General features: G+C 39.0%; 1 protein-coding gene across 8 annotated transcripts in view; it reads right to left on the bottom strand.

The window, feature by feature from the left end:
- The window catches only part of GDPD1 (glycerophosphodiester phosphodiesterase domain containing 1), a 61613-nt gene that overhangs the window by 31971 nt on the left and 5360 nt on the right, over positions 1-24282 (bottom strand). For 4 of the 8 annotated variants that reach the window (XM_044993798.1, XM_044993800.1, XM_044993793.1 and 1 more), the window contains exons 2-11: positions 20566-20608; positions 15427-15562; positions 14541-14586; positions 12871-12989; positions 9166-9255; positions 6958-7091; positions 5511-5570; positions 4369-4420; positions 2563-2662; positions 1120-1832 (exon numbers count right to left, since the gene is read on the bottom strand). In XM_044993798.1, the coding sequence (XP_044849733.1) occupies positions 1786-1832; positions 2563-2662; positions 4369-4420; positions 5511-5570; positions 6958-7091; positions 9166-9255; positions 12871-12989; positions 14541-14586; positions 15427-15562; positions 20566-20582 (801 nt within the window). In that variant the 5' untranslated portion in view covers positions 20583-20608 and the 3' untranslated portion in view covers positions 1120-1785. Of the gene's footprint in view, positions 1-1119; positions 3220-4368; positions 4421-5510; positions 5571-6957; positions 7092-9165; positions 9256-12870; positions 12990-14540; positions 14587-15426; positions 15563-20565; positions 20609-24282 lie in introns of those variants that run through there. The other 4 variants (XM_044993794.1, XM_044993797.1, XM_044993796.1 and 1 more) reach the window with 3 other exon arrangements.

A 24282-nucleotide genomic window follows, 5' to 3' on the forward strand; every position in this document is an offset into this window, starting at 1 on the left:
ACAACTGAGGGTTTGGTTTTTTTTAAATACAGCATGCATGTTGTAAACATGGAAGCAATGCATCCAGAGAAGGAAAAATAAATCATTCAGGATCTTGTATCTAGATCCAAACACTGGGTTGATTTCGCAAAATAAATGACAGTGGCAACTTTCCTGTGAATACAGGCTTGCCCAGAAATTAAACTGTAGTAGGCAGCAGGGGCATAGGCTCAGAAGGAGGGCAAGTGTTGCTCATATGTGTGGGGGCGAGTGTTGTTCCCATATGTAACAAAACAGTATTGTGCAGCTCTCCATTTCTGCTAAAAAGCAAGACAGCTATAACTATACTGGTCACATGCAATTATCTGGCTGAAGCTTAACTGGTCTCGACAAAGCTCTAGAAGCTTAGCATGTAACTAGTTACTGAAAATACATATTTTTCATTGTTAGAACATTACTTCTATTTTGCTCTCTTTCACTGAGATGCCATAAGATTGATTGTATTAAGACAAAATTAGATCCACATCTATTTAAACCTAGCTACATATTTGCCCAAATCTCTAATGTGGGTTCACTTAAAACATCTTCAGAAGAGGTTTCTTCCATATAATCTACTCAGGGAAAATATTCCTCAGAATACAGATGACATTTAGTAGCTGTTACACGGGGTGATTATAATGCACTTGTGAATGTTCATCCATCCAGACAAGCTTAACATTCTAACACTTTACTTTAGAAAGCAGGCCTGCTTGTGCACTAGAACAGCTAACAGGCTGCAAGACTGCTGCTTTGGGGCACAAGATGTGGGGTGGGAGGCTAAGGAGGGAATCAAGATATCCCTTACAAGTTTAAAGGAGGCAGGGAGAAAATTCTTATTTTAAGTCATTCTTTAATTAAAATATTTGTAAGTATATTATTCCTACATCTGACTAGGTCTTATTATTGAGTGAGGTCACATTCTCATAGCTGAAGTCCCTCAAAAGAGGTCAGGAGCAGATATTATTGTAGTTTAGTTCCAGTCATGTCTAATGACTAAGTTACTGAGCCTTTTACAGCTCATTCCATACATACAGACCACATTATCCAAAAAGACATGAAAACAATCAGTGCTAAAGTATTAATGCCAAAACACACAAGAAGAAATCATCAGCTCCATTCTTTATTTGACATACACATGCAACTCCTGCTGGTGATAACGGGAAGAGAGAGTGTGCATTTCTAGGGCAACCTCCTTCCCTCGATACTCTGGATTTCCTGGCTTTTCCTAGTAACATTATTTCATCAGTGCGCATGTCTAAATTTCATGCATAATGAATCTATTATTTTTGGTTAGGAAAAAAAATCCCCTTAAAGATGAGACAGAGCCAATACAAACCACTGCCACTCTGATTGTCAAGATATGTATTGCAAGGTGGTGGGGGAGGGTGTTTTGTTTTTGAAGAGGCAGGATAATTAAGTAAATCTGTTTAAAGGACTTTTACACAACAAGTGCTGACCCGGTGGTTCATAATACACATTTAATGTATATTTGTCTTTCTTGGTAAATTATTTTTAATGGCTGTTTTCTTCATTGTTCCCAAGTCCCCAGACCAATCTTACGTCTCATCTTTGGTTCCTCACATTAAATACGATTTCCAATCCATCAACCCAATGAAGATTGTGCGTTAACATCTCAGTCAAGCAATTAATTCCTGTGCTAAGTCTTTATGTAGATATATTCAACAAAATTGGTGTAGAAAGTGAGATTAAAGTATCTCAGAATTCCTCTGCTACCAACATTCCTCCCCAAGAGGCCCTTGGCTCACATTAGGCATCAACAGCAGTTTTAAAAATATCTCCAAACTCTTTTGGAACTACAGGAGTGAAAAAAAGAAAAAAAAATATCTAAAAACATTGATTTTCCCTTTGTAAAGATTACTTTAAACCCAGAACTGATTTCTGTTTTCCTCAATCAGTGGTAAGTGGAACCCTCCTTTTCTGGAAAACTGGCTAACCAATTGCCAAGGCAGCATTGTGGGCATTATCTACCAAGTGAGCTACACTTGGTCTATTACTCATTCCAGATTAGCCCTATGGTACCTCCAGCCAGAACTACAGGGCTCTGATTGTGGTAAAGATTATTTAAAAAAATTATCTTTAGTTATACTGAAAGAAAGCTGAGAAATGAATCCTTTAGTGGATTTTTCATCTTTAGCACCTTTCAAGTTTAAGCTAAACTAATTAATGAAGATATACAAATATATGTAATTTATACAACAAGTCTGGAAACAGCTGCCTTTTTCAATTTTATAGCAGTAAAATTGGTTTATAAATTCAGATTTAGACAAAAAAGAAGATTGCAGCCCTTGTCAACAATAAGTAACTTTAAAAAAAAGGTAACATAATATGATAATTCCAGAAAGGAGGGCTAGATTCTAAAAATACTATGATTTATTGACTGAACTTGATATTATTACACCAAAAAGAGGTCCAAATTACAGCCGGAGACTAACCCCAACATTCTCATTAATAAAAGGAATTAAGTAAACCTATGTTGGTTGAAGGATTTAGTTGTAGTCAAAATACATTACTGTAAGTTACTACCTTTACTGACTACACTTTGCAGGGTAATCTGTCCAGATATCCACAGATCCAACTTCTTACTTTTCCTGTGTGCTAGTTTCTTTTCCTCAATGCAGATTACCTGGAAATCAACAGCCAGCTCAATCAATGAGATATAATTACAATGACACAGTGCCAGCTATTAATCTCTACCCAACAGCATTTGACTGGAATGCTGGGAACTTGTGACTGGTAAAATACTGCATATTATTTACAAGTACCCTTATCCACCGCCTTCTTTCTACACATCACCATTAGGATAGTGTACTCTTGCTAAACAATCTATTTACAAATGTAAACTATGCAATTAAAATTTTAAATAAATAAAACTATATACAATGTCTACATCATGTAATGATTTAAGAATGAGGTAATATAACCCAGCTGATTACATCTTTCACCATTGGACAAGTGATTTATCTGTATAATGCTAAAAAAATCTGATGAAGGAATGAAATCCTTGGCTCACTCTGTCCACTTTGTAAGGTCTTGCTTGATTTCCCCCTCCTCCCCCCTTCATGCTGAATAATTGTGTAAAAACTCCTTGAGCTTTGTTGGATAGTCCGTCATCACTCCAGTTGCTCCCAAATCAAATGCTCTCTTATATTCTTGTTCTTCATTCAGTACCCAAATATACACCTAAAGACAAAAGTACAGAATGGACAGATCATCTAGGAAGTCACTAAAATTAAAAGAAAATGTGCACAAAAATTAAATAAGGAAAATTATGATCTAAATAGTTTAATATTAGTGAAAGGGGAAGCCAGGTATATCTAAGATGCTCACATAATCATGATGTCAACATCATACATAAAAACAGGACTTGACTGCAAATCTAGGAAAAGAAGTTCTCTAATGACAAATGACAAACTTCAACCTCTAACGGTCTATAGAAGAATGTACATCTCTCTGTTCAGATGTTCCCAATTAGCAAAACTAATATTAGCTAATGCAAAGCTAATAAGGGACAAGTCGTTTAGCAGGTTTGTAGAGGTTTAAAAAATATCAAATATGAAAAGAAATGTTTTAATAAAATCAAAAAGGGGTTTCAGTTAAAAGGGCTTTCCCCAAGCATCTAAATATTTCTTTACAGTGCATGTGTTAGTGTCTGAGAAACAGAAAGCGACTATAGAATAGAACATGAAACCTATAAATCTGACTACAAACAGAGTAGTATTTCATAATCTAGCTTGACTGCCTGTGATAAACAAGGTACAAAAAGTACACACCAGTGGTGAAAAACTAGTTAGATTTAAAAAATCTGTTCAATTTGGATAATCTCTAGTATTATTAGTAATGAAGGTAAGGAATTAATTTAAAATGCTTTTATTTTGATCAAGTCCCTTTAAATAAATACTTTGGGGGAAGATACTCTTGCCCCACCTCCACTCCCTGCATGGAGCTTTATTAGAAAGTAATTTCATCTGGAAATCTGTTAAAAGCCTTTTCATATTAAAATGTCAAAAAAATAGGTAGTGAAAAGTAAACTACAAATATTAATTAGTAATCAGATGCAAGGCTTCACTTAATCCACTGCAACTTTTATACATACCATAAGGATCTGAATAAAGAGGACGCCTACAGTAAAATTGTACACACCAAGAACCCTTTCAGCTATTAGGAAGATCTGTCTGGTCTAAGTTCTAACTGCCTTCAGTTCTTATCTTCAGGCCTACTTTTAGGAGCAAGGGGAGTGGTAGCGGGAAGATGGAGTCAAACTTTTAAGAATATTAACAAAATGCCATGTAACTATGCAACAGCTTGACTTCTAGTTTTATCACACTGTACCTGAATGCCTCGAGCAGTGAGGTGATCAAACAATGCTTTCCTCATTAACAATCTGCAGCAGGGAGAAAAAAACCTATTATTTTTACAGGACCCAAAGCATGCTAAGCATCTTAGACCATGTCGAATTCTCAACATCTGTATGTTGTGTGGCAACTGCTTCATGTCACACAGTTTCATGGACTACCAATGAAGAACTCTTCTTAAAAGCCTAAGTAATTAAAACTTCCAACCTAGCTACAGCTAGGAAGCACAGCAAACAGCATTCCAAACTATTTGCATTAGCAGTGTATTTTTGTGATTCATTAACTCTTCTCTCCACAAACAAGCTCAACTCCAGGTAGGCATCCTTTTTATTTAAAAAAAAAAGAGGGGGAGGTCTTTATACTTTATAGCAGCACCACTCTACATCATCATCAGTGAAATATGAATTAAGGAGCACTACCATTAGGCAGGATTCTTATCTGATTTATACCCATAGAATAATCCTCTTTAGCCTCAAGAAGAACTTCATCCTTGATGTCAATAAACATGAAACTTTTCTTAAGTGACCTCCCATTAGACCAGATTGCCTATCAGAGATCTTTACTTGGGTTACAGAAGTAGTGAGAGACAACCAAAAAAAAAAAAAAAAGAGAGACTTATTAGATCAAGTCCAACTCCTGCAACTTTTGGATTTAGTGACCCTGCAGAAGACACACATTCAACACTATCTTTTAAGGTCGAGCAAAGCTGTATAGGATATCTTGTGGATACTGTGAAATGTCCACATGAAGTAAGAGGCCAGATTTTGAAGCAACTCACACCCATGTAAATGGAGAGTAACTCCACTAAAGTAAATAGAGTAATTCAGGATTATCTTATGGGTATAAGCAAGATAAGAATCTGCCAAGTGGCGGTGCTCTTTTATGCATATTTCACTGTATAAATGTACACGTAATATGAAATATAAATCTACAAAAGATATTCCCTCATGTGCTGCAGAAGATGCATATTGGCATTACCTCAAACATATAAGATACCAAAATTTGACAATATACAAAATATGGTTAATTTCACAATAGTAACTCTGTACTAGTCACTTGAGGCAATAATCACAATATATATAGAAAATGAAGTGCATCACAGAAATATTAAAGTCTTACACATCAGCAAGCCAGATAACAAATTTTTGGCTTCTCGTCATCTTCTCTGGTTCTTTCAGCCTAAGAAAAGAAAAAGGAACTTAAATTCACCTCAGCACAGAAAAGTGCCATTTCAGACTATGTTCAAGCAAAAGAAGTGTGCTGGATCAGTCTTTTGACTTCAAAAGCAGTTTCTCTATTACCCACAAGAGTATGGGAAGAAGAATCTTCCCCGGCTCTGAGACCAATGACTTGGATTGTGCCACATAGGAGAAACGCGTAACTTTAGGTGGAAGGCAGGAGAGATGGAGACCTAGAGGCAATTTCAACTAATCGTTTGGGCAAAGGAATGAGAAATCAAGAGATTCTGAGATATAAAACAAGCTCTGATAACATCATGCTTTCTGGCCTTCATTGGCTCACTTCATCCCCGTGTCAGTTTCCACATCTGATAAAAGGTAGGTAGATGGTGTCAGAATAATTTCTTTTTGCAGCACTGAAGAATGTATCACTATATAAATGCTAGATAGTGCTCTTTAGCTAACCTCAGCATAAGTGGTGTCTGCAAAGGCAGCTGCTTTTATCTGCGGGATGATAGGTTAGGGAGACTGCTGTAAACAGGAAATGTGCTGGGTGCACATAGTTAAACATCCCACCGCTAACCACTAAAAAAATTCAAGGATGTCAAGTAGACGTTTCTTAACTAAAGAATAGAAGACTTTTGCTTAGACATGCACAAAAAAAAACCCACATCAAAGAATACATGAATCTTCATCTGTTTTGGAAGAAATGCTCTCTCTGACCACATATATTATCTTACATTCATACGGTGCCTTTTACCAAAAGCACTTTACCCAATAATTAAATATAGTAATTATTTCTCTCACCTCTGAAAGGCAGACACCTCTCAGTTTTAATAGCACACAGCAACACTACACAAACATTTAGGACAACAGTGGAAGCATACTTGAAATCAATTACCCAAACAGGCCTGGACACTGAAGTCAAACTCTCTACTCTTGCTAGACGTGGGATGGAATCTTTAGATGTTTAAATGCACTAATTAAATACTGACCAAAGGGAACAGTGCCACATACTAGATCACTAACACCACTTATTTTAGCATTCGGATTTCCTTGGAAGTCTCCATACAAGTATTGCCCCAAATTGACCCTAAATAGCTGGAGAAATGTAACTAGATCAGAGTCCAAGACGGGAAGGACATTTTATTGCCTTGCTGTTTTTTAAATTTTTAATAATTGGAGATATATCTATCTCCTAGAACTTGAAGGGAACTTGAAAGCAGAACCAAGTACTGATTTTTTTTGCCCCAGATCCCTAAGTGGCCCCCTCAAGGATTGAACTCACAACCCTGGGTTTAGCAGGCCAATGCTCAAACCACTGAGCTATCCCTCCCCTCCAGTTATTTCACTGGAATGACAGCCTGATGAGTGTGCAAATCACTTACTTCAGGATGATTGAGGGCATAGGAATTTCTAAGAATTCCTCCCTGATGGGAATGAATGGCAGCAGACCAGTGTAAAACAAGCCAACAAGAAGCAGGACACGTTTCAAACAGAAAAGGATAGGAATATCAGCATTCTGTAAAAACACGTAGAAAAATAATGCAAGTTATTTATCAGGTTGCTGAAACTTCTGTATCAAAATAATCTTCAGTGAATCGATGTGTTGTAAAGTTTAGCATTTGCGCTTAAAGACATAAAACATCTAGCAGAGTTGCCAACTGTCCAAGTTTCCTGGGTCTGCCTTTGATTTGTGTAGTCCCAGCTAAAGTTCGAAGCAATTGGAAGAGCCAGTATCTTCCGCAAAAGACCCAGGCTCCATTGCCTGTGGTCTCCATCCCCTGCTTCTGTAATCTGATAAAATTCTGGGGAAAACCAGGAGGACATTCTGGCACTAAGCACTTCCTGTCTCTCATATTTTCATTACCATAGAAGCTGCGCATGCACAAAGGGGCGCTGTTCAGCTTCAGAGCACAGATGAGCTGAGCACCCTCACAGAAAACCAAAAGGGGAGAATCCAGGCACCACTGGGTGCCTACTGAGTGTGGTTCTGACTGGCTCCAAGGCAGTCACCAGCCTGGGGAAGAGGGCTTCGGACAAGAGAAACCAATTGCCATTCTAGCAAATCCGGCTCAGCTGTGACTGGGAAACAAAGACATTCAGAAAATAAAAGACTCTGAGGAACAGAAGAGACAGCAGGATTCAGAGGACAGAAGTGAGAAAGGCAATAGTCCTTACTCCTTCCCCACAATCCATTCCATAGATTGATTTCTCTTCCCAGCCCACCAATTTTGTTTTCCTCCAGTATTATTGATCCCATATCACAGATGTATGCAATACTACTGTGCAGTGGGTAAATCTTGCTTTAAAAAACAAACAAACAAGCCAGGGGGTATCTACACACAAAAGTTGTACTGCTTTAACTATAAAATAGTACAGTTCTCCTATTGCAGACACAATCATACCAGAATTAAAGGTGCTTGTAACTGGTATAGCTTATTCCTGTACAGGAAGAGGAATAAGCTGTATCGGTATAGGTCACCTTTACACCAGTAAAAGGGACGGTCTGTAGGAAAACAGAGTGCCTGGCATGCTGGGGTGTAAATCAAACCCACAGTAGCACGCTGCACACTAAGTGTCACTGTGGACCCTGCTGCCGCGCACTGTGGGTTCTGTAGTGCACTATGAGCTACCCCACTTTGAAACAGGAGTAGATTAAAGCACACTAGAGAACTTTGGGCGCACATCATCAGGGTTCACATGGATAGTTCGTGCACAGCAGGCTAGCACAATGTAGATTAACACTCCAGCTTGCCAGGCACTGTTTGTACAGATAAACCCTAACTGCACCCACACTACGGGTGTTGTCCAAACTGAACAATTTTCAATAGAAAAATTATACTGCCAACAAAGTAGTTAAACTGGTGTAAAGACTGCGTAGATCAAGCCTAAGAGTCCCTCCCACAAACATCTTACAGCCTAAAGGCATAATACCCAGGGCATTACAATCCAGAACAGCACAGCACAGAGAGAGTTGTGGGTAGGCTTTATGACTTGAATGTTTTTTCACAAAGCAAGTGAGTTTTCAGGAAACTTGTGAAGGAGAGGAAGTGCCCTTGGTACCCCTCAGCTGGAAAACCATTGGTGAGACTAGCAGCACAAATTAAAGCGTGTAATAGGACAGCATGGAATCAGGAGAGAACTTCAGTAGGCTTGTAAGAGTAGGATGGGGAGTTGGAAGAGATGGAGGAGTAGAGAGACTTGAAAGCAGGGGGGGAATACTCAACTTGATAGGGAAAGACAGCGGAAGCCAGGAAAGAGGTCAGAGAAAGATGTGGAAGAAGAATGTGTGGATCTCACTCTAAAGCATCAATTAAATACATTCATATGTATGAAAATTAACATAAGTCATTTTAAAAAGTTAGGACAAAAAAGGAAGTGTCAATATTTTATTTAATTTATATTTTAATGTGTGGAAGAGTTAATACCATATTGGTACCACAGTTCTGACCACCGGTGAAAAACCTAGGTAAATGTCTAAATACTCAGCATTTACAGAAAAATACTGCATCGATCAACCACCACACAGTTACAGACAGACTGGGTGGAGAGACTGATCCTTAACTAGGGCATAGTTATTTCTTGGTGCTTACCTCTTTATGACACTTCTCCACAATCTCATAATTGACATTGCCCCACACTGTCAAATGTTCTCGTTTGTACTGGCTCACCAACTCTGAAACCTGCGATCAGTAATCGAAAAGCAGAATCCTGACATTTATTACTGATACCACCCATTTGAGATACGTTTATTCTACATCACTTGCACAATTATTCATTGGGAGCTCAATATACTGCCATTTATTATAACAAAGACTTCCTTCAGAAAAAGACAGCTCTTTATACTCTCTCCCACCACTTTAACACAGCCACTTCTAGGATGGGATGCAGCAGCTGTTCAGCACAGCATTTCAGGACAAGAGATAAAGAATACTGAGACACCGTGTTGTTAGTGGCTATAAATAGAGTCCCTTTTGGGAACCAGCATCCTGGTTACTTAGGACATATAGGGGCACTGGGTGTAGTTAGAGTAGGAAGGAATTGGGTAATGTGATTGGGTTTGAAAGGTTAATGGAGATCACTTGCACCTGTAGGGAGTCTGATGAGCTAATGAAGTAATTAGCTCATGAGCTGGATAGCACAGAGAAAAAAGCAAGCAGTATAAAAAGCTGAGTCAGGGAGCAGGAGGGAGGCCCCTTCTATCTGCTGCTACATTGTGTTGTACATGGAACATAAGGCAAGAAATAATAATAAAGACTCTTGGTGAAGGTACCCTGGTGGAGTATGTATGCTGTTTAAAAACCAGGTGGGCTTTACCAGCCAGCCATATCAGGGGTTTCTCTCTTCTATCAAATGCTGTTATCTTTACCTAAATAGCATACAGTACACAATTTCTAGATGCCAGTGTCCGCAACTGTCAGGACCTCCATTTTGCATCTCATCTTAAAGATGCCTCTAGCAAAATAGCATCCCCTTCCTATTGCTGTGAGGAGGCACAGGTTCAATCCTGACTCAGGGGAAAAAACGATTACTCACCTTCTCGTAACTGTTGTTCTTCCAGATGTGTTGTTCATGTCCATTCTAATTAGGTGCGAGTGCACAGTCATCGGAAAGTTTTCCCTTAGCAGCTCCCATCGGGTGATCTGTGGAGTTCCCTGGAGTGGTGCCTTCATGGAGCTCCATACATGACCCCGCCCCTCCTCAGTTGCTTCTTGCCGGCTACTCCGACAGAGGGGTAGGAGGATGGGTATTGGAATGGACATGAATAACACATCTTGAAGAAAGTAACGAGAAGGTGAGTAATCATTTTTTCTTCTTCGAGTGCTTGTTCATGTCAATTCCAATTAGGTGACTCCCAAGCTCCACCCCGGACGTGGGGTCAGACTAAGGAACCAGATTGGAGCACCGCTCTACTGAATCCTGCATCATCTCTGGTGTGCTGGGTAATAGCATGAGAGGTGAATGTATGTACTGAGGACCACGTTGCTGCCCTGCAAATTTCATGTATCGGGACTTGGGCCAGGAACACCGATGATGAGGCCTGTGCTCTTGTGGAATATGCTGTTAAGTGCCAGGGCTGGGACCTTGGCCAGCTCATAGCACGTGCGGATGCAGGACGTGATCCAGGAAAATATTTTTTGAGATGAGACCAAGAGTCCTTTCATCCGGTCTGTTACCACTATGAACAGCTGGTTCGACTTTCTAAACGGCTTAGTGTGCTTGATGCAGAACGCTAGTGCCCGTTAAACATCCAATGAATGTAACCTCTGCTCTCGACTACTGGCATGAAGCTTAGGACAGAAGACAGGTAGAAAAATGTCTTGGCTAGTATGGAAGTGTGATACTACCTTGGGAAGAAAAGCTGGGTGAGGCCTGAGTTGCACCTTAACTTTGTGGAAGACCATGTAGGGTGGATCGGAGGTAAGGACCGTTAGCTCTGACACCCTTCTCTCTGAGGTGATGGCAACCAGGAAGGCTACCTTCCACAATAGAGAAGGGAGCAAGTCACTAACAGTTCAAAAGTGGGCCCCATTAATTTGGAGAGAACCAGATTGGGGCCCCATGCCGGGACAGGCTGTCTAGTCCAAGGATGTAGGCGTTCCAGACCCTTGAGGAAATGGCCTACCATGGGATTAGCAAATACGGATCTGCCAGACGCTCCCAGGTGGAAGGCTGAGATAGCAGCAAGATGCAAATTGATGGATGACACTGCCAGTCTGTGTTGTTTCAGGTACAGAAGGTACTCTAGAATGAGTGTTATAGACCCCTGTAGTGGAAGTATATGCTCCTGGGCACACCAGTAACCTTTTCCACTTAGCTAGATATGTGGCCCTAATAGATGGTATCCTACTGCCAAGTAGGACCTCTCTTACTGGTTCTGACCACAGAAGCTCCATGGGGTTTAACAATGAAGCTACCAGGCTGTGAGATGGAGGGACTGGGGGTCTGGGTGATGAAGGCGACCATAGTCCTGAATGATCAGATTGGAGTGCAGTGGTAACTCGATTGGAGTGTCCACTGATAGTTCCAGGAGTGTGGTGTACCAATGTTGTCGGGCCCACACTAGGGCCACCAGATTTACTTCCACTCTGTCCCTGTGGACCTTGAGAAGTACCTTGTGCACAAGAGGAATTGGGGGAAAGGTATACAACAGGCAGCCTCCCCAGGGAAGCAGAAATGCATCCATGATCGAGCCAGGACTGTGCTTCTGGAAGGAGCAGAACCTTGGACACTTGGGGAACTGTTGACAGGCTGAAGAGGACCACCATGAACTGATGTTTTTGGTCAACCACAAACTGTAGAAATTATCTGTGTGCAGGTCAAATAGCTATGTGAAAGTACACATCTTTCATGTCGAGAGCGGCGTACCAGTCTCCCGGATCCAGAGAAGGGATAATTGTACTTAGGGAGACCACGCAAAACTTCAACTTTATCATTAATTTGTTGAGTCCTTGCAGGTCTAGGATGGGTCTGAGACCCCCCTTGGCTTTGGGGATTAGGAAATAACAGGAATAGAATCCCTTGCGCCATAGCTCTTGAAGAACCTCCTCCACTGCCCCTGGATGCAAGGAGCACCTGCAGCTCCTGGAAAAGGAGTTGCTTGTGAGAAGGGTCCCTGAAGAGGGATGGGGTCTTGGTGGTCCGCAGCAAACTGTGGATGAAGGGCAGATTCCATGAGCAACTGCTTCAATCAGAAATCTCGCTCCTTTAGCTCTGGGGTGGAAAGCCCTGCAGATCTTGCACCTTTCTGTCTGGTCCACCTCCCCTAGACACTTCAGACATGAGTTGTGGGGGTTGCTCATTGGTGTAGGCTTGCTGCAGGTTCTGCAGGGTTTAAACACCGCTCTCAAACCTTGCTATATTTACTAACAACCAAGACTAACCACAAATAAACTAGGCTAAACTAACTATATGAAAGAACGCTAAGGGAAGCACTTCCTAGGCAAGCGATTGCAGTTCCAATGACCATCACTGGTAGTAAGAAGAAACTGAGGAGGGGCCGGGTCAGCAGGGTCATGTATTGAGCGCCATGAAGGCACCACTCCAGGGGGCTCCAGAGCTGACCCAACGTGAGCTGCTCAGGGATAACTTTCCAACGACTGTGCATGTGGCATGCACACACCTAATTGGAATTGACATGAACAAGTACTCAAAGAAGAACACCACTGTCTACTGAATCATCAGTTCTACTTCCTGTAGTCTCTTATCCAAGTACAGATTAGATGTGACCTTTGCGCAATTTTATTCCAATGCAACTCAAAGTGCTAATTTTGGGCAGCAGGTACTGTGTCGTGCACCTTTTTAATCAGCACATTGTTGTTCACTTTGATGTCAATGTTGACTGGAGTATTTGGAAATGCCTCAAACACCTCCTTCAGCAGTGGAATGCGATTGTCTTCACCCTCACAGTGGCATTCTGGAAAGCAAATGGAGTTGTGTCACTGCTGTGATTTGCCTCTCAATATTTTGCAGATAAAGGCAAATCTATAGAGCACTCAACATTTTGATCAAGAACCTAAAAGAAAAATAGTTTTGAAAAGCTAGCATACTCTTTGTAATGAGGAAAAAAAAACCCTGCAACTATCTAGGTGAATCAAAATCATTATCAAGGCCAATCCTATGGTCCAGCATACAGTGCAATATGCTACCCTCAGATGCTCATACTTGGGGGAACAAAATAAACCCTCTTGGACCAACATACTTGTATAGGAATCTGGAAAGCATATACAAATTTAGTTCTAATTTTTAACCTGGATATGTCAACTCATCAGGTGGCAAATGGCAAGTATAAAAATCCATCCCATGAAAATGATGTAGCAGAGTTCATCATTTCAATCCCCACCCTGTTCAAATCCTAAATTAATGGTCACCCTCAGCTTTCAACAGCTCCAACCTGCTAAATTTAATGGTTAACAGATAATGATAAACAGAAGGTGGGACTAATAGAAAGAAGAATAGATAGGTATCATCTAGTTAAGAAAGTGTATTCTCTTCTCAAACTTATATTTACTGGGGAAGCATTATCTAGTGGTTGGAGAAGGGAACAGGAGCCAGGAAATCCAGGTTTCAGTCCCACAGATGCTATGTTACCTTGGGCAATTCAGTTGACCTTTGTACCCTTATTTCCTCATTTGGGAAATAGGATAATTGTGAAGCTTCACTTAGTGTTTTTTAAATGCTTTAAGATTCCTGATGGAAGTCTTGAATAATCTTGGGCATATTTGAAACAACATTGAGGACCATTAATACTAACTACAGATATTAAGTCCTTCAATTTAGCCCGTTTGATAAAGTCTTCAGAGGTTCTAAGGTGGGGGAATTACTCTTAATTTGAGTTTGTCAACATGGTGAACATGATCTATTTAAGTAAAAGCCTGAGAATAAGCACCTTGTTTTCAGGAGGAGTATTTTCACCATTTTATATGCTTTCCTCCTCTCACAGCTATATTGGTGCTTCGCTTAAACACATTAATAGAGCAACTCACTCTCTCCATTCCTTCTGCTAAAAATGCATTTGTGTCAGCTAACATATTGCAGAAGTCTCTACCAGAACAGTGTAGTAGATCCAAAAAATCTCTTGAAGTCGCAAGCAGATAACACACTAGCCAAATGCCATGAGTTGGAAAGAGAAAAACCATTCCCTCCCCTTCCCCCCATATCAGGGATCATGAATCAACAATCTTAAAAGAAATCACAGGGGAATTGGAAAGTGGATGTACCTATTGCATGGAAGTAACTGAACAGGAAAATCTCTCTTGCCGAGTAAACATCTTAAATTAAATCACTACCCACTGATGTGGAATATATCAATTTTTTTTAATCAAGGCAGATGATTTAAACAAACAAACAATCTTCCATTCCATTTGCCAGAATAAGAACTACGCTATTCTTAATTCATGGAAAAATATTGTAAATGCTGTTGCAATTTAAAATGATAGGTTTACCTACAAAGAAACAAAAAGATTACCTTTCTGAAAAGTGACATCCAATTTGCAGAGATATGGTGGGAGTTCCTTAAAAAAAACAAATAAAAAAATAACATTAGCAAAAATACACACAAACAGTCATTGTTTTTCTTGAAACACATGGAGCATAACAAATTTCAAGCCACAAAGCATATAAACATTGATTATCTTGAAAAGATAACTAACATTTTGTATATATTTGTAAGGTCTCCTTGCCTCTGTATTAGAAATGGTTTTGCGAGTTGTTTGCACAATGACACAAAGCAGAATGAATATTCTAAGAGCTACGCTAGCAGCGACTGGATAAACCAAAGAATGATTTTGAATTTTTTATCTATGGGCTCATCTACATTACCCACTGGATTGACAGGCAGCGATCAATCCAGCAGGGGTCGATTTATCACGTCTAGTCTAGACGACGCGATAAATTGACCGCTGAGCGCTCTCCCGTCAACTCCGGTACTCCACCGGCGCAAGAAGCAAAAGCGGAGTCGATGGGGGAGCGTCAGTCGTTGACTCAGTACAGTGAAGACACCGCGGTAAGTAGAGCTAAGTACATCAACTTCGGCTACATTATTCATGTAGCTGAAGTTGTGTAACTTAGATCGATTTCCCCCAGCCCCCAGTGTAGACCAGGCCTAAGACTTCGGTAATTCTATTAAAATGTTAGTGAAAAATTACAGTTCTGCAAGAGATGTATTTTTAAAATAATGGCTCAGTACTTAGGTATTGAAGGACACTCTACAAATGCAAGACACACACTTTGGAAATCATAAGTGCAGTGTCCTTTCCTTCCTTCCCTAGCCTAATGTCTTAACAAAGCAATATATATCTGTTGTCTATTTTTTAACCATTAGGTTTTTTTTTTTTTAATTTTCTTAAACTTACCGAGTACTTGAGGTCAGATATACTGACGTCAATTCCAGTTGCTCTCTTCAGATTCTCGTCATGCGATACCACTACTTGTTCGTCTTTCGTCAGATGACAGTCTAGCTCCAACATATCTGTCCCCACATTAACTGCACTGGAGCAAGCCAGAAAGCAGTCTTGAACCACAAGTACTTTGTGGGATGCACAAATAATTTACAAAACACACAAACTTTTATCCAGTGAACTTGGTCCTGGTGAAACCAAGAGACTTTAAATTATTTACATGTACACCATTTGAAGCTGAGGAACAGCAAAGTTAACAACTTGCACAAGATCAGTGTCAAAGCTGGGATTTGAACTTGGAAGCTCCTGACTCCCTGGCCCCTGTACTGTCTAAGCCTCAACACACAGTCTTGCTAATCTTTCTCAACCCAGAGGGACAAACTTTAAGGGTGACAGGGTACTTCACTCTCCATGATCACAGTTTAGTAATTTTGGCATCTGACACTTTCTAGCCTCAGCATATTTACTGTTCGGAAAATTATAAATGTAAACACTTTAATGAAAATTATTTGAATGGCATAGGTTTTTCTTTTAAATTAAAGATTTTTTAAAAGTGTTAAAAAATTTTCTTTAAATGACATACAAGAGACAGCTAAAGAAATATTGAACACTTCAGTACTGTGATTCTTTTTTTTTTTAAAAGCATGTCTGATTTAAGTTAGCAGGGATAGGATGGCTCAGGGGATTAGCAAAGGGACATGCAGCCTTGCACCTTTTGGATACTGGACCAAATGCAGCTCAGGTTAGTACTAACAAAAGCTGTTACCATCCGAGAATTCCCAGGTGACCTATGAGATCACCAAACTCTACAATCAAATTACTAGTGCACAGGAGCCCACACCACAGAAACCAATTCCATAACTGGCACATTTGATAGTCTCATCTGAGAGGCAAAGGACTAAACAAACCCAGGAGATTAAATTCCCTCTGTATTCCTATAGTGGGTGCCTGGAGGAAAGGGCTGATGGACATTTTTTTTTTGTGAAGGGAAAGGTGGAAGAATGGAGAAGACTGATGAGTAATAATTAAAAAATAAAACATAAAATTTAAGTTAGTTGAACTTGATACTTCTGTTTCTGTTTATGGTTTTATTTCACTTAAACAGAAAAAATCCAGAATTAGATTTGAGTGTCTAATTTCTACATGTAAAATCAATTAGAGCAGATTGGTCAGGAATAATTTGCAATATATTATTAAGGTTTATAAATTAAGCTTCTGAAACCAGTTTGTAAAAAGCAGTCAATCACTGACTTTTAAAGCTGTAAATATCACTTCCCTGGAAGATATGACTTCATTTTACCACCATCAACAAGTAGTTAAATGTTAAATAGCGACAAGTACACACATTATGTAATGCCTCTTCAAGGATCTAAAATTACTAGGGATTTGGACACAGTAAGGACTCTAAGCTGTTTGTTTCTTGCTTTGTGAGTGAGGGCTTGTCTACACTGGCAATTAACAGCGCTGCAACTTTCTCGTTCAGGGTTGAGAAAAAAAATACCCCTCTGAGCGTAGCAAGTTGCAACGCTGTAAAGCACCAGTGTAAACAGTGCCCCAGCGCTGGGAGCGGAGCTGCACTCCCAGTGCTGGGAGCTACACCTCTCGTTGAGGTGTTTTTTTTAGTACACTGGGAGAGCTCTCTCCCAGCGCTGTGCCATGACCACACAAGCAGCAGCGCTTTAACATTGCCAGTGTAGACTAGCCCTAAGACTGACAAGGAAGGTAAATTGCTTGGCATATTACACATACACACAAAAATACTTTATTGACCTCATTTGTCTTTATTAAAAAAGCATTCAAACCTCCTATCTAAGCATTCTCCACCTAATTAAATAATTGAAAACAATCACTAACAAAAATCCAGATTTTCAGAGCAGTGCAGAGGACTTTGCCACATATCTTCCATTCTATTATTTAGATTATCATAACCCTAGTATCAAAACTTATATGAACTCTGAATACAGTGCAGGTAAAGCAGAGAAGTATTCTTTTTTTAAAAACCTGCTGGATATAAATAAATTAAAAATATTAAACTCAAACTGGGCTCCAGTCTCCAATGAAAATTGAATTCTCCATCTATCAACATAAAAGAGACCCAGGAGGTTAAGTTACACCAGACAGTTAAGAAATACAAGCCAAAGTTTGAAAACCTTTTGGTTAAAATGGAATAATATTTTTCTTAGCTGTTTGACAATGGATCTTAAAACATTTACCAGTGTGGCTTGATTTCAGCATTTTCCGACGGATCCAGTGTTCATTCGAGTTAATGGGAGACACTTCATTGATTTCAATCTGGCCTTTTATGATTTAAGCATAATATGTACGCAACACTACAAACAAACATTGTACCATATTGCCATAAGGCTGCTTAACATGATTTCTGACCTAGCTGTTATAATGATCAAGAACCAGGAATGTGTCAAATTAAAACCTGTCTGCTATTAGCTACCATTCAGTCTCAATAATTAAGTGCGAGAAGAGAAGAAAATACAATATCAAGAATACTCTGATATTCAGCCTGGTTTCAGTTGACTGGGTCTCTGGAAAAAAAGAACAACCAGCATTTCTAGCTATATTACAGGACAGTGGCCAAGTTCATGAATGACGGTCCAGTATCATATATTACCAAAACTTGTTATCAAATGATACTATTGCTTAAAAAACAGAGCTATTGCTGAATGGAAGCAGGAAAACAACAGCTCCTATTGTTAATGATCCTAAGCGTTTGCCAGCCTGTAACTAATAGCTACTGCTAGAAGGTTTCTCTTCTTACTACTTAGTGGTTTCAGTTGGAAATGGGAGTCTGCTCTACAGCACAGTCGGAACTTCTCAAACTCACATTGCTCTAAAAAAGACAAGACATTCCCCTGACTGAAAAATACAAAGTATTCTGGTATTGCTGGACAACCACTTCAGTACTTGAGATGTCAAACAGACTCATTCACAACCTAATGATAAAACCCTGACCAAGCAAGACATTTTTAGGTTTAGAGAGAAACTCACAAAAATACAACTGTTTGTTTTCATAAAGCCCCAACTTGTTCCAAGTAGTGAAAGATATCAGAACAGAAGGCCTAACCTAAAGATGCATTCCCATTTGGTAATGCCTGTAGTTTATAAACACCAGACTGACAAAAGTTCTCTTTTATTTCCTGAAGCCCAGCAAACTCTCTAATGAACTCTCTCACATCAACAATATAGCTTTAGAAGAAGAAACTAAAACTCAGTGAAAAGACCTGTCAATCTCTTAGCTTTATCTGATTCCTGCCAAGATCCCAGAGACATGGTGCTAAGGTGCATTTTGTATTCTATATGCAATTAATATTTATATTGTGATTCTTATAGCACTTTGCATGCAAGGTCTCGACATAATTTTAAAGATTTATTTTAAATCACGCTGTGTTTAGAAATAATTTTAAACCTAAATTCAGTGTGTGTGTGTGTATGTATATATATATATATATATATATATATATATATATATATATATATATATATATATATATGTTGGGCACTTTAAATTACAAATATGAAAAATGTGGTCCTTGGTCTGAAGAGCTTACAACGTAACTAACTGATATTAACTGTGAATCTGACAGGGATAGTTAGTAATGATTACAAAAAATACCTCAAAGTACTATTTTACTCTTACTATATTCTTTGGGCAGGAACCATGACCCTGTACACCTCTGAGCATTGTAGGAACTTAAAATAGTAAAATCAAGTTATCCAGGTAAGAATTATGCAACACACATTACTGATACATAAATACACTAAAATGCAGATGAGAAAACATGCAAAGTTTTGCCCCAGCTAGTTGTATTTAAGTTAAGAAAACTTTAGATAAAGTTTTAACACAAATCATCAAAACGACAGATTTACGACAATATCCTACATACATTTTAAGAGAATTGGTAACAGGTTGCTTTGAGGAGCATGTGTTAACAGAGTTTAAGAAAAAAGGGAGGTAGTTTTAAAAAAAACCAAACACCCATTATGCTAAGCTGCCATGGAGATTAGAAGCCCTGTGGCGCTTTTCAATAGTGCTGTTTGGTTAGGAACACTGGCACTGCTGCATACTCTGGAAGAAAATGTACTAACTGTAATGAGGCTGTTAAATACAAATTAAGTTAAAAAATATATTTCTGCCTCTCTACTCTTAGGTGACGGAGAGGAATGTTGGATTTGTTTCTTTCTGGAATATTGCTGAGAACTTTGTTGTAACCAAGGCTTTGGAGTTCTCAGCAATATTCCAGAAAGAAACAAATCCAACATTCCTCTCAGTCACCTAAGAGGAGAGAGGCAGAAATGTCTTTTTTTTTTTAAACTTAATTTGTATTTAACAGCCTCATTACAGTTGATATTGGGAAGTCTTTTCTAAAGCCCCTCAAACTGCAGACTTTGAAAATGGTGAATTACAACCAGGGCTTTGGAGTGAAGCCCGGAGCAGCAGGTTTTTGCTTCAATACAGAAATCACCAGACAATGCCATGAGTAGAACCCCCTAGCCCACTTTGGTCTCCTCCCTTTGCCTTCTGCAGTAAATCTCTTCAAGAGACATCTGTGTAATACATGAAAAATACAAAAAGCTTCGTAATTTATTGAAAGAACACAGTGAATCTCCATATGGCAGCCCAAGTGCAGTGCCAAGAACTGACACCAGGCTACTCTGATTTTCAAATACATTGAGGTCAGTACTAACTGCCGTCTTCATAACATAAGTCTCATTCAGCTAAATATGTAGGTTTTCAAAAGGCAGTATTAAAGAAACATGCAGTATGTTTTCATAGTTTGAGAAGGGAGATAGAAATCAGCTCTCTTGGGTTCTGTTCCCAATGGCCACTGTCTTAACATATGATCATGGGGAAGTCACATCTGTGCCTCTGTTTCCCCATCTGTAAATGAGGATGATACTTACTGTGTGTAAAGCACCTGGATGACAGATGTTAGTTATAGAAATGTAAAGTATTATTATAGAAATTGAATATTGTATCTTAAACAGCTGCTATGTGCCAAATACAATTCTTTAATGTCTCATATATAGACAAAATTATTAAATAAGACTATTTTAGATATTTGTTCCTTTTGTACTTACTGGCAAAAAGCTGCCATTGTGTTTTCCAGGTTCTCTCCAGCACCTGTGAAAACATCAAGAACAAATTTAATAAAAGATATCTTTTTACCATAACCTGAGGAAAAATATACCAATGAACATAAATAATTCGATGGGTAAAAAAGTCAATATTATGAGGGAATGTGGTCTGGAGGAATAAGCGAGGAAACCTGAGTTCTAATCCTACCTGACACTGACTCACTGTATCATCTTAGGCAAGTCAGGTCACCTCTTTGTGCCTCAGTTTTCCAATCTGTAAAATGAGGCTAAGTCTTATAGAAGTGTTTTAAGTATTAGCGTTAGTATAGCACTTTGAACACAGAAAGCACTGAAGTTCTTATTGAGTATTATATACATTAGAGACTCAGACTTTCCTCAAAGGGCCATACTAGGATCTTGCCAGAGGTCCCCACATAACTGGCATAAAGCAGAGCAGACTACTCAATATACAGAGTACAGAATACAGATGTGCAGTCCACAAAGAAAGACGCAGTGCCCTGCCCTGAACCTCTATATCAAAAAAAAGCAACTGAAGGCTGTTTTGTAGAAGTCCCAAGACAGCATTTTATTCTCATTATATATGATCTGCAAATCACAAACAAGACATTTAGAATACCACATACTTCAGACTACTTTTCAAATTGCATTAAAGTGCTATGTCAATAGCACAGATGAAATGAACCAGACACTTAATTATCCACACTAAGACACTTACCACAAAACAAGTTTGCTTCAGACAAGAGAACTTTGACTGGTATCAGTCAAGAATAATGAATCCTGTATGACTTCTTGACAAATTCTGCAGATTAACTAAAACATTGCTAAACTTATTGAACATGCTAACACAAAGCCCAGCTGCAGGATTTAAGATTAACCTAAGGCCCTTTCAAACAAGGGAAGTATGTGCTGTAGAGAAGATAATTTCAGCTTCCAGACAGAGATGGTGCAAACTACATCCTTTAGAAACTGAGTGGAACAAACATCCTCATCCCAAGAAATGGCAGGCCAATAGCGTAACACCCCACTACTGGAGCATTTTGTCTCAAGTATCTTTGTTAATGAGAATAGGTTCCAGATATAGCAGTAAAAACACACAGGAGATCTATTTCATGGACAGGGGGATAGGGTGAGAATGAACACTGTGAAATAAAGAGTGGACTGACCATGTTCTTGAAGCCTAACAACACAGCCCAGCCAGTGTTCAAAATACTCCTCTTCACTACTATAGTTTCCACTAGAGACATTAAAAACTTTGCTCTAAATGTGTTCCATATTTATATTGCATGAGGAAGACACAAAAAAAAGCAGAATATGGCTTCTGAATGAGAAGTCAGGACTTAATTATTTTTGTGAACAAATTTCGGCAATGACTCCACATCAGAGGTTTGCAAACTGCAGTCAGCAAAGCATTTGGTGGTCCACAGATCTGTTTGGTTACATAGTCCTGGGCTCTGAATGACCAGAGTAAGGTTACTGTAGAATTATGACAAATTAAATTCTACCTGCCAAAAATTCATATCTGATAAAAAGTTGGAATTATTAGAAAATAGAAGCCTGTATCTTTACATTTAGGATACTTCCTGAATCAATTTGAGTAAAATAAATAGAAGCCTAATTAGCATCAAAAAGGATTTTTGCCAAGATAGAGAGGCCTGGCATGGGGGTAGTGAAAAGGACATTAGTTTCAGCTGGGATAAGGACAGATATACAAACCTATTTTACTCTGAGCCAGGAGTAAGCTAAAAAGAGATTTGCAAGATTAATATGACCCTTTCCTAATGTTGAACAAGCCTTTGAAAGTAGCCTAGCATGTAGATGCACTTGTTTTTAAACAAAGATCATAGTCCATAAAATACAAAAAAAACCTGGAAACATACAAGAGCTACAGTATCTGGAAGTAATGTCTGTTGGAGAAGGCACCTATGCAAATATTTGCTACCTCTTAGCTGTGACAAAGGAGTTGGGGGGTGGGAGAGACTTGATAAAGAATATGGTACAAATTGATAATGAGACCTGGTCTACAAAGCTATAATGGTTTAACCAGAGATGATATTTTATTCTGATTTAGTGAAACCCATACAACTGTGTGTGTGAATACTCATATCAATTTAAACTTATGTACGTTTAGCGTGGTAAATTTACAGGTGCACGTTAAACTGAAATACTTTTAAACTAATGTAAGACTCCAGATAACTTAAATTGGTGTCATGCAGTTTTTGTAACTAGTGCAGCTTCTGTGTTTAGACAAGGCCCCACTCATTTCCACTAGTTCACAGAATTTAACTGCAGAGGTCACTGGCTGTGGGAGCCTCAGACTGACAGGTTGAATGGCAACAAGTTTACTATGGTTAGACTGACAGAACATGAGACACTGATGGCGTGATACAAATTGATTATTTTTTTTTATTTCATTTCCTAAATGTGTCTCTATCCATCTGTTCTGAAAAACCTCCAGGGATGGGGATTCCACCTCTCTTGGAAGCCTATTCCAGCATGTAACTAAACTTAGAGTTGGAAAGTTTCTCCTAGTACCTAACCTAAATCTCCCTTTCTAAAGACAAAGCCAATTATGTCTTTTCCTACCTTCAGTGGACAGGGAGAACAATTGATCATAGTCCTCTTTAAAACATATTTGAAGACTGTTAGGTTCCCCATCAGTCTTTTTTTCTCAAGACTATAACATGCCCAGGTTTTTAACCTTTCCTCACAGGTCAGGTTTTCTAAACCTTTTATGTCAGAGTTGTTCAAAAACTTCACACCTTATTTTGTTTTGATATTTACACAGAGCTAATTAAAGAGATGGAAATGAAATTCAGCCTCAGAAGAGAAGTAATAAAAGGAGATTTGGAGTCTAAGGCCTTGTCTACATTCAAAATTGCACCAGTTTAATTTAAATGTAGGATTTTAAACTGATTTAGTTATACTACAGCAAGATTGTGTGTGGACACATTTAATTTAATTGAAACATGGCTTATATCAATGTAGCTTAACTCAATTCCTTAGATAAGGCAAAGCCACACAGGGCCTTAGTGATGAGGACAAGAATCTTAAACTACCTTAAACTTTGACTTCATTGTAGTAACACAGTCCATAAGTCCAAAATGTAAAGAGAAAACAAAAGCAAAAATCAAGTTTATCTTCAGTAGCAGCATGGAAGTCCACAAGTCAGGCTTTAAATGATGGGTGTGGCCAGCCACATGACACAGGTAGTGATGAGACAAATAGATCAGCAGCAGACAATCATGCTAGTGGGTGCTTTTGGGGAGCAGAAAGAATAGTTTAAAGAACAGCCAGAACAGAAAGTTGGTTGAAGATTCCAAAGGCAGTGGAGTGAACACAGAACCCAACAGCCAAAGGAGCTAGCTGAGCTAGAACTGGAGTTCTATTGCCTGGACTGCTGCTAGCCAGATTCCTAGAATAGGGGTTTTTACCAGCTGAAGTCAGCTGGTTATGCAGTGAGAAAAGAGACTATTACAACAGTCTGAATGGGATGAAACAAACCCATTAGCAACAAACAAAATCAGCAAGAAAAATGGGACTTGCACTCTGGCAACATATCTGAACTGACCAGAAATTTTCCACAGCAGAAACAGGAGTCAGATATCAGCTGAGATGATTCCTCCTAACGTTTCAAGTATGGGAGAAGGCTACACAGAAAAATCATGATGGACAGAAAATTACAACTGTTGACTAGATCCT

The sequence above is a fragment of the Mauremys mutica genome, chromosome 19 (assembly GCF_020497125.1).
Source record: "Mauremys mutica isolate MM-2020 ecotype Southern chromosome 19, ASM2049712v1, whole genome shotgun sequence".
NCBI lineage: Eukaryota > Metazoa > Chordata > Testudines > Geoemydidae > Mauremys > Mauremys mutica.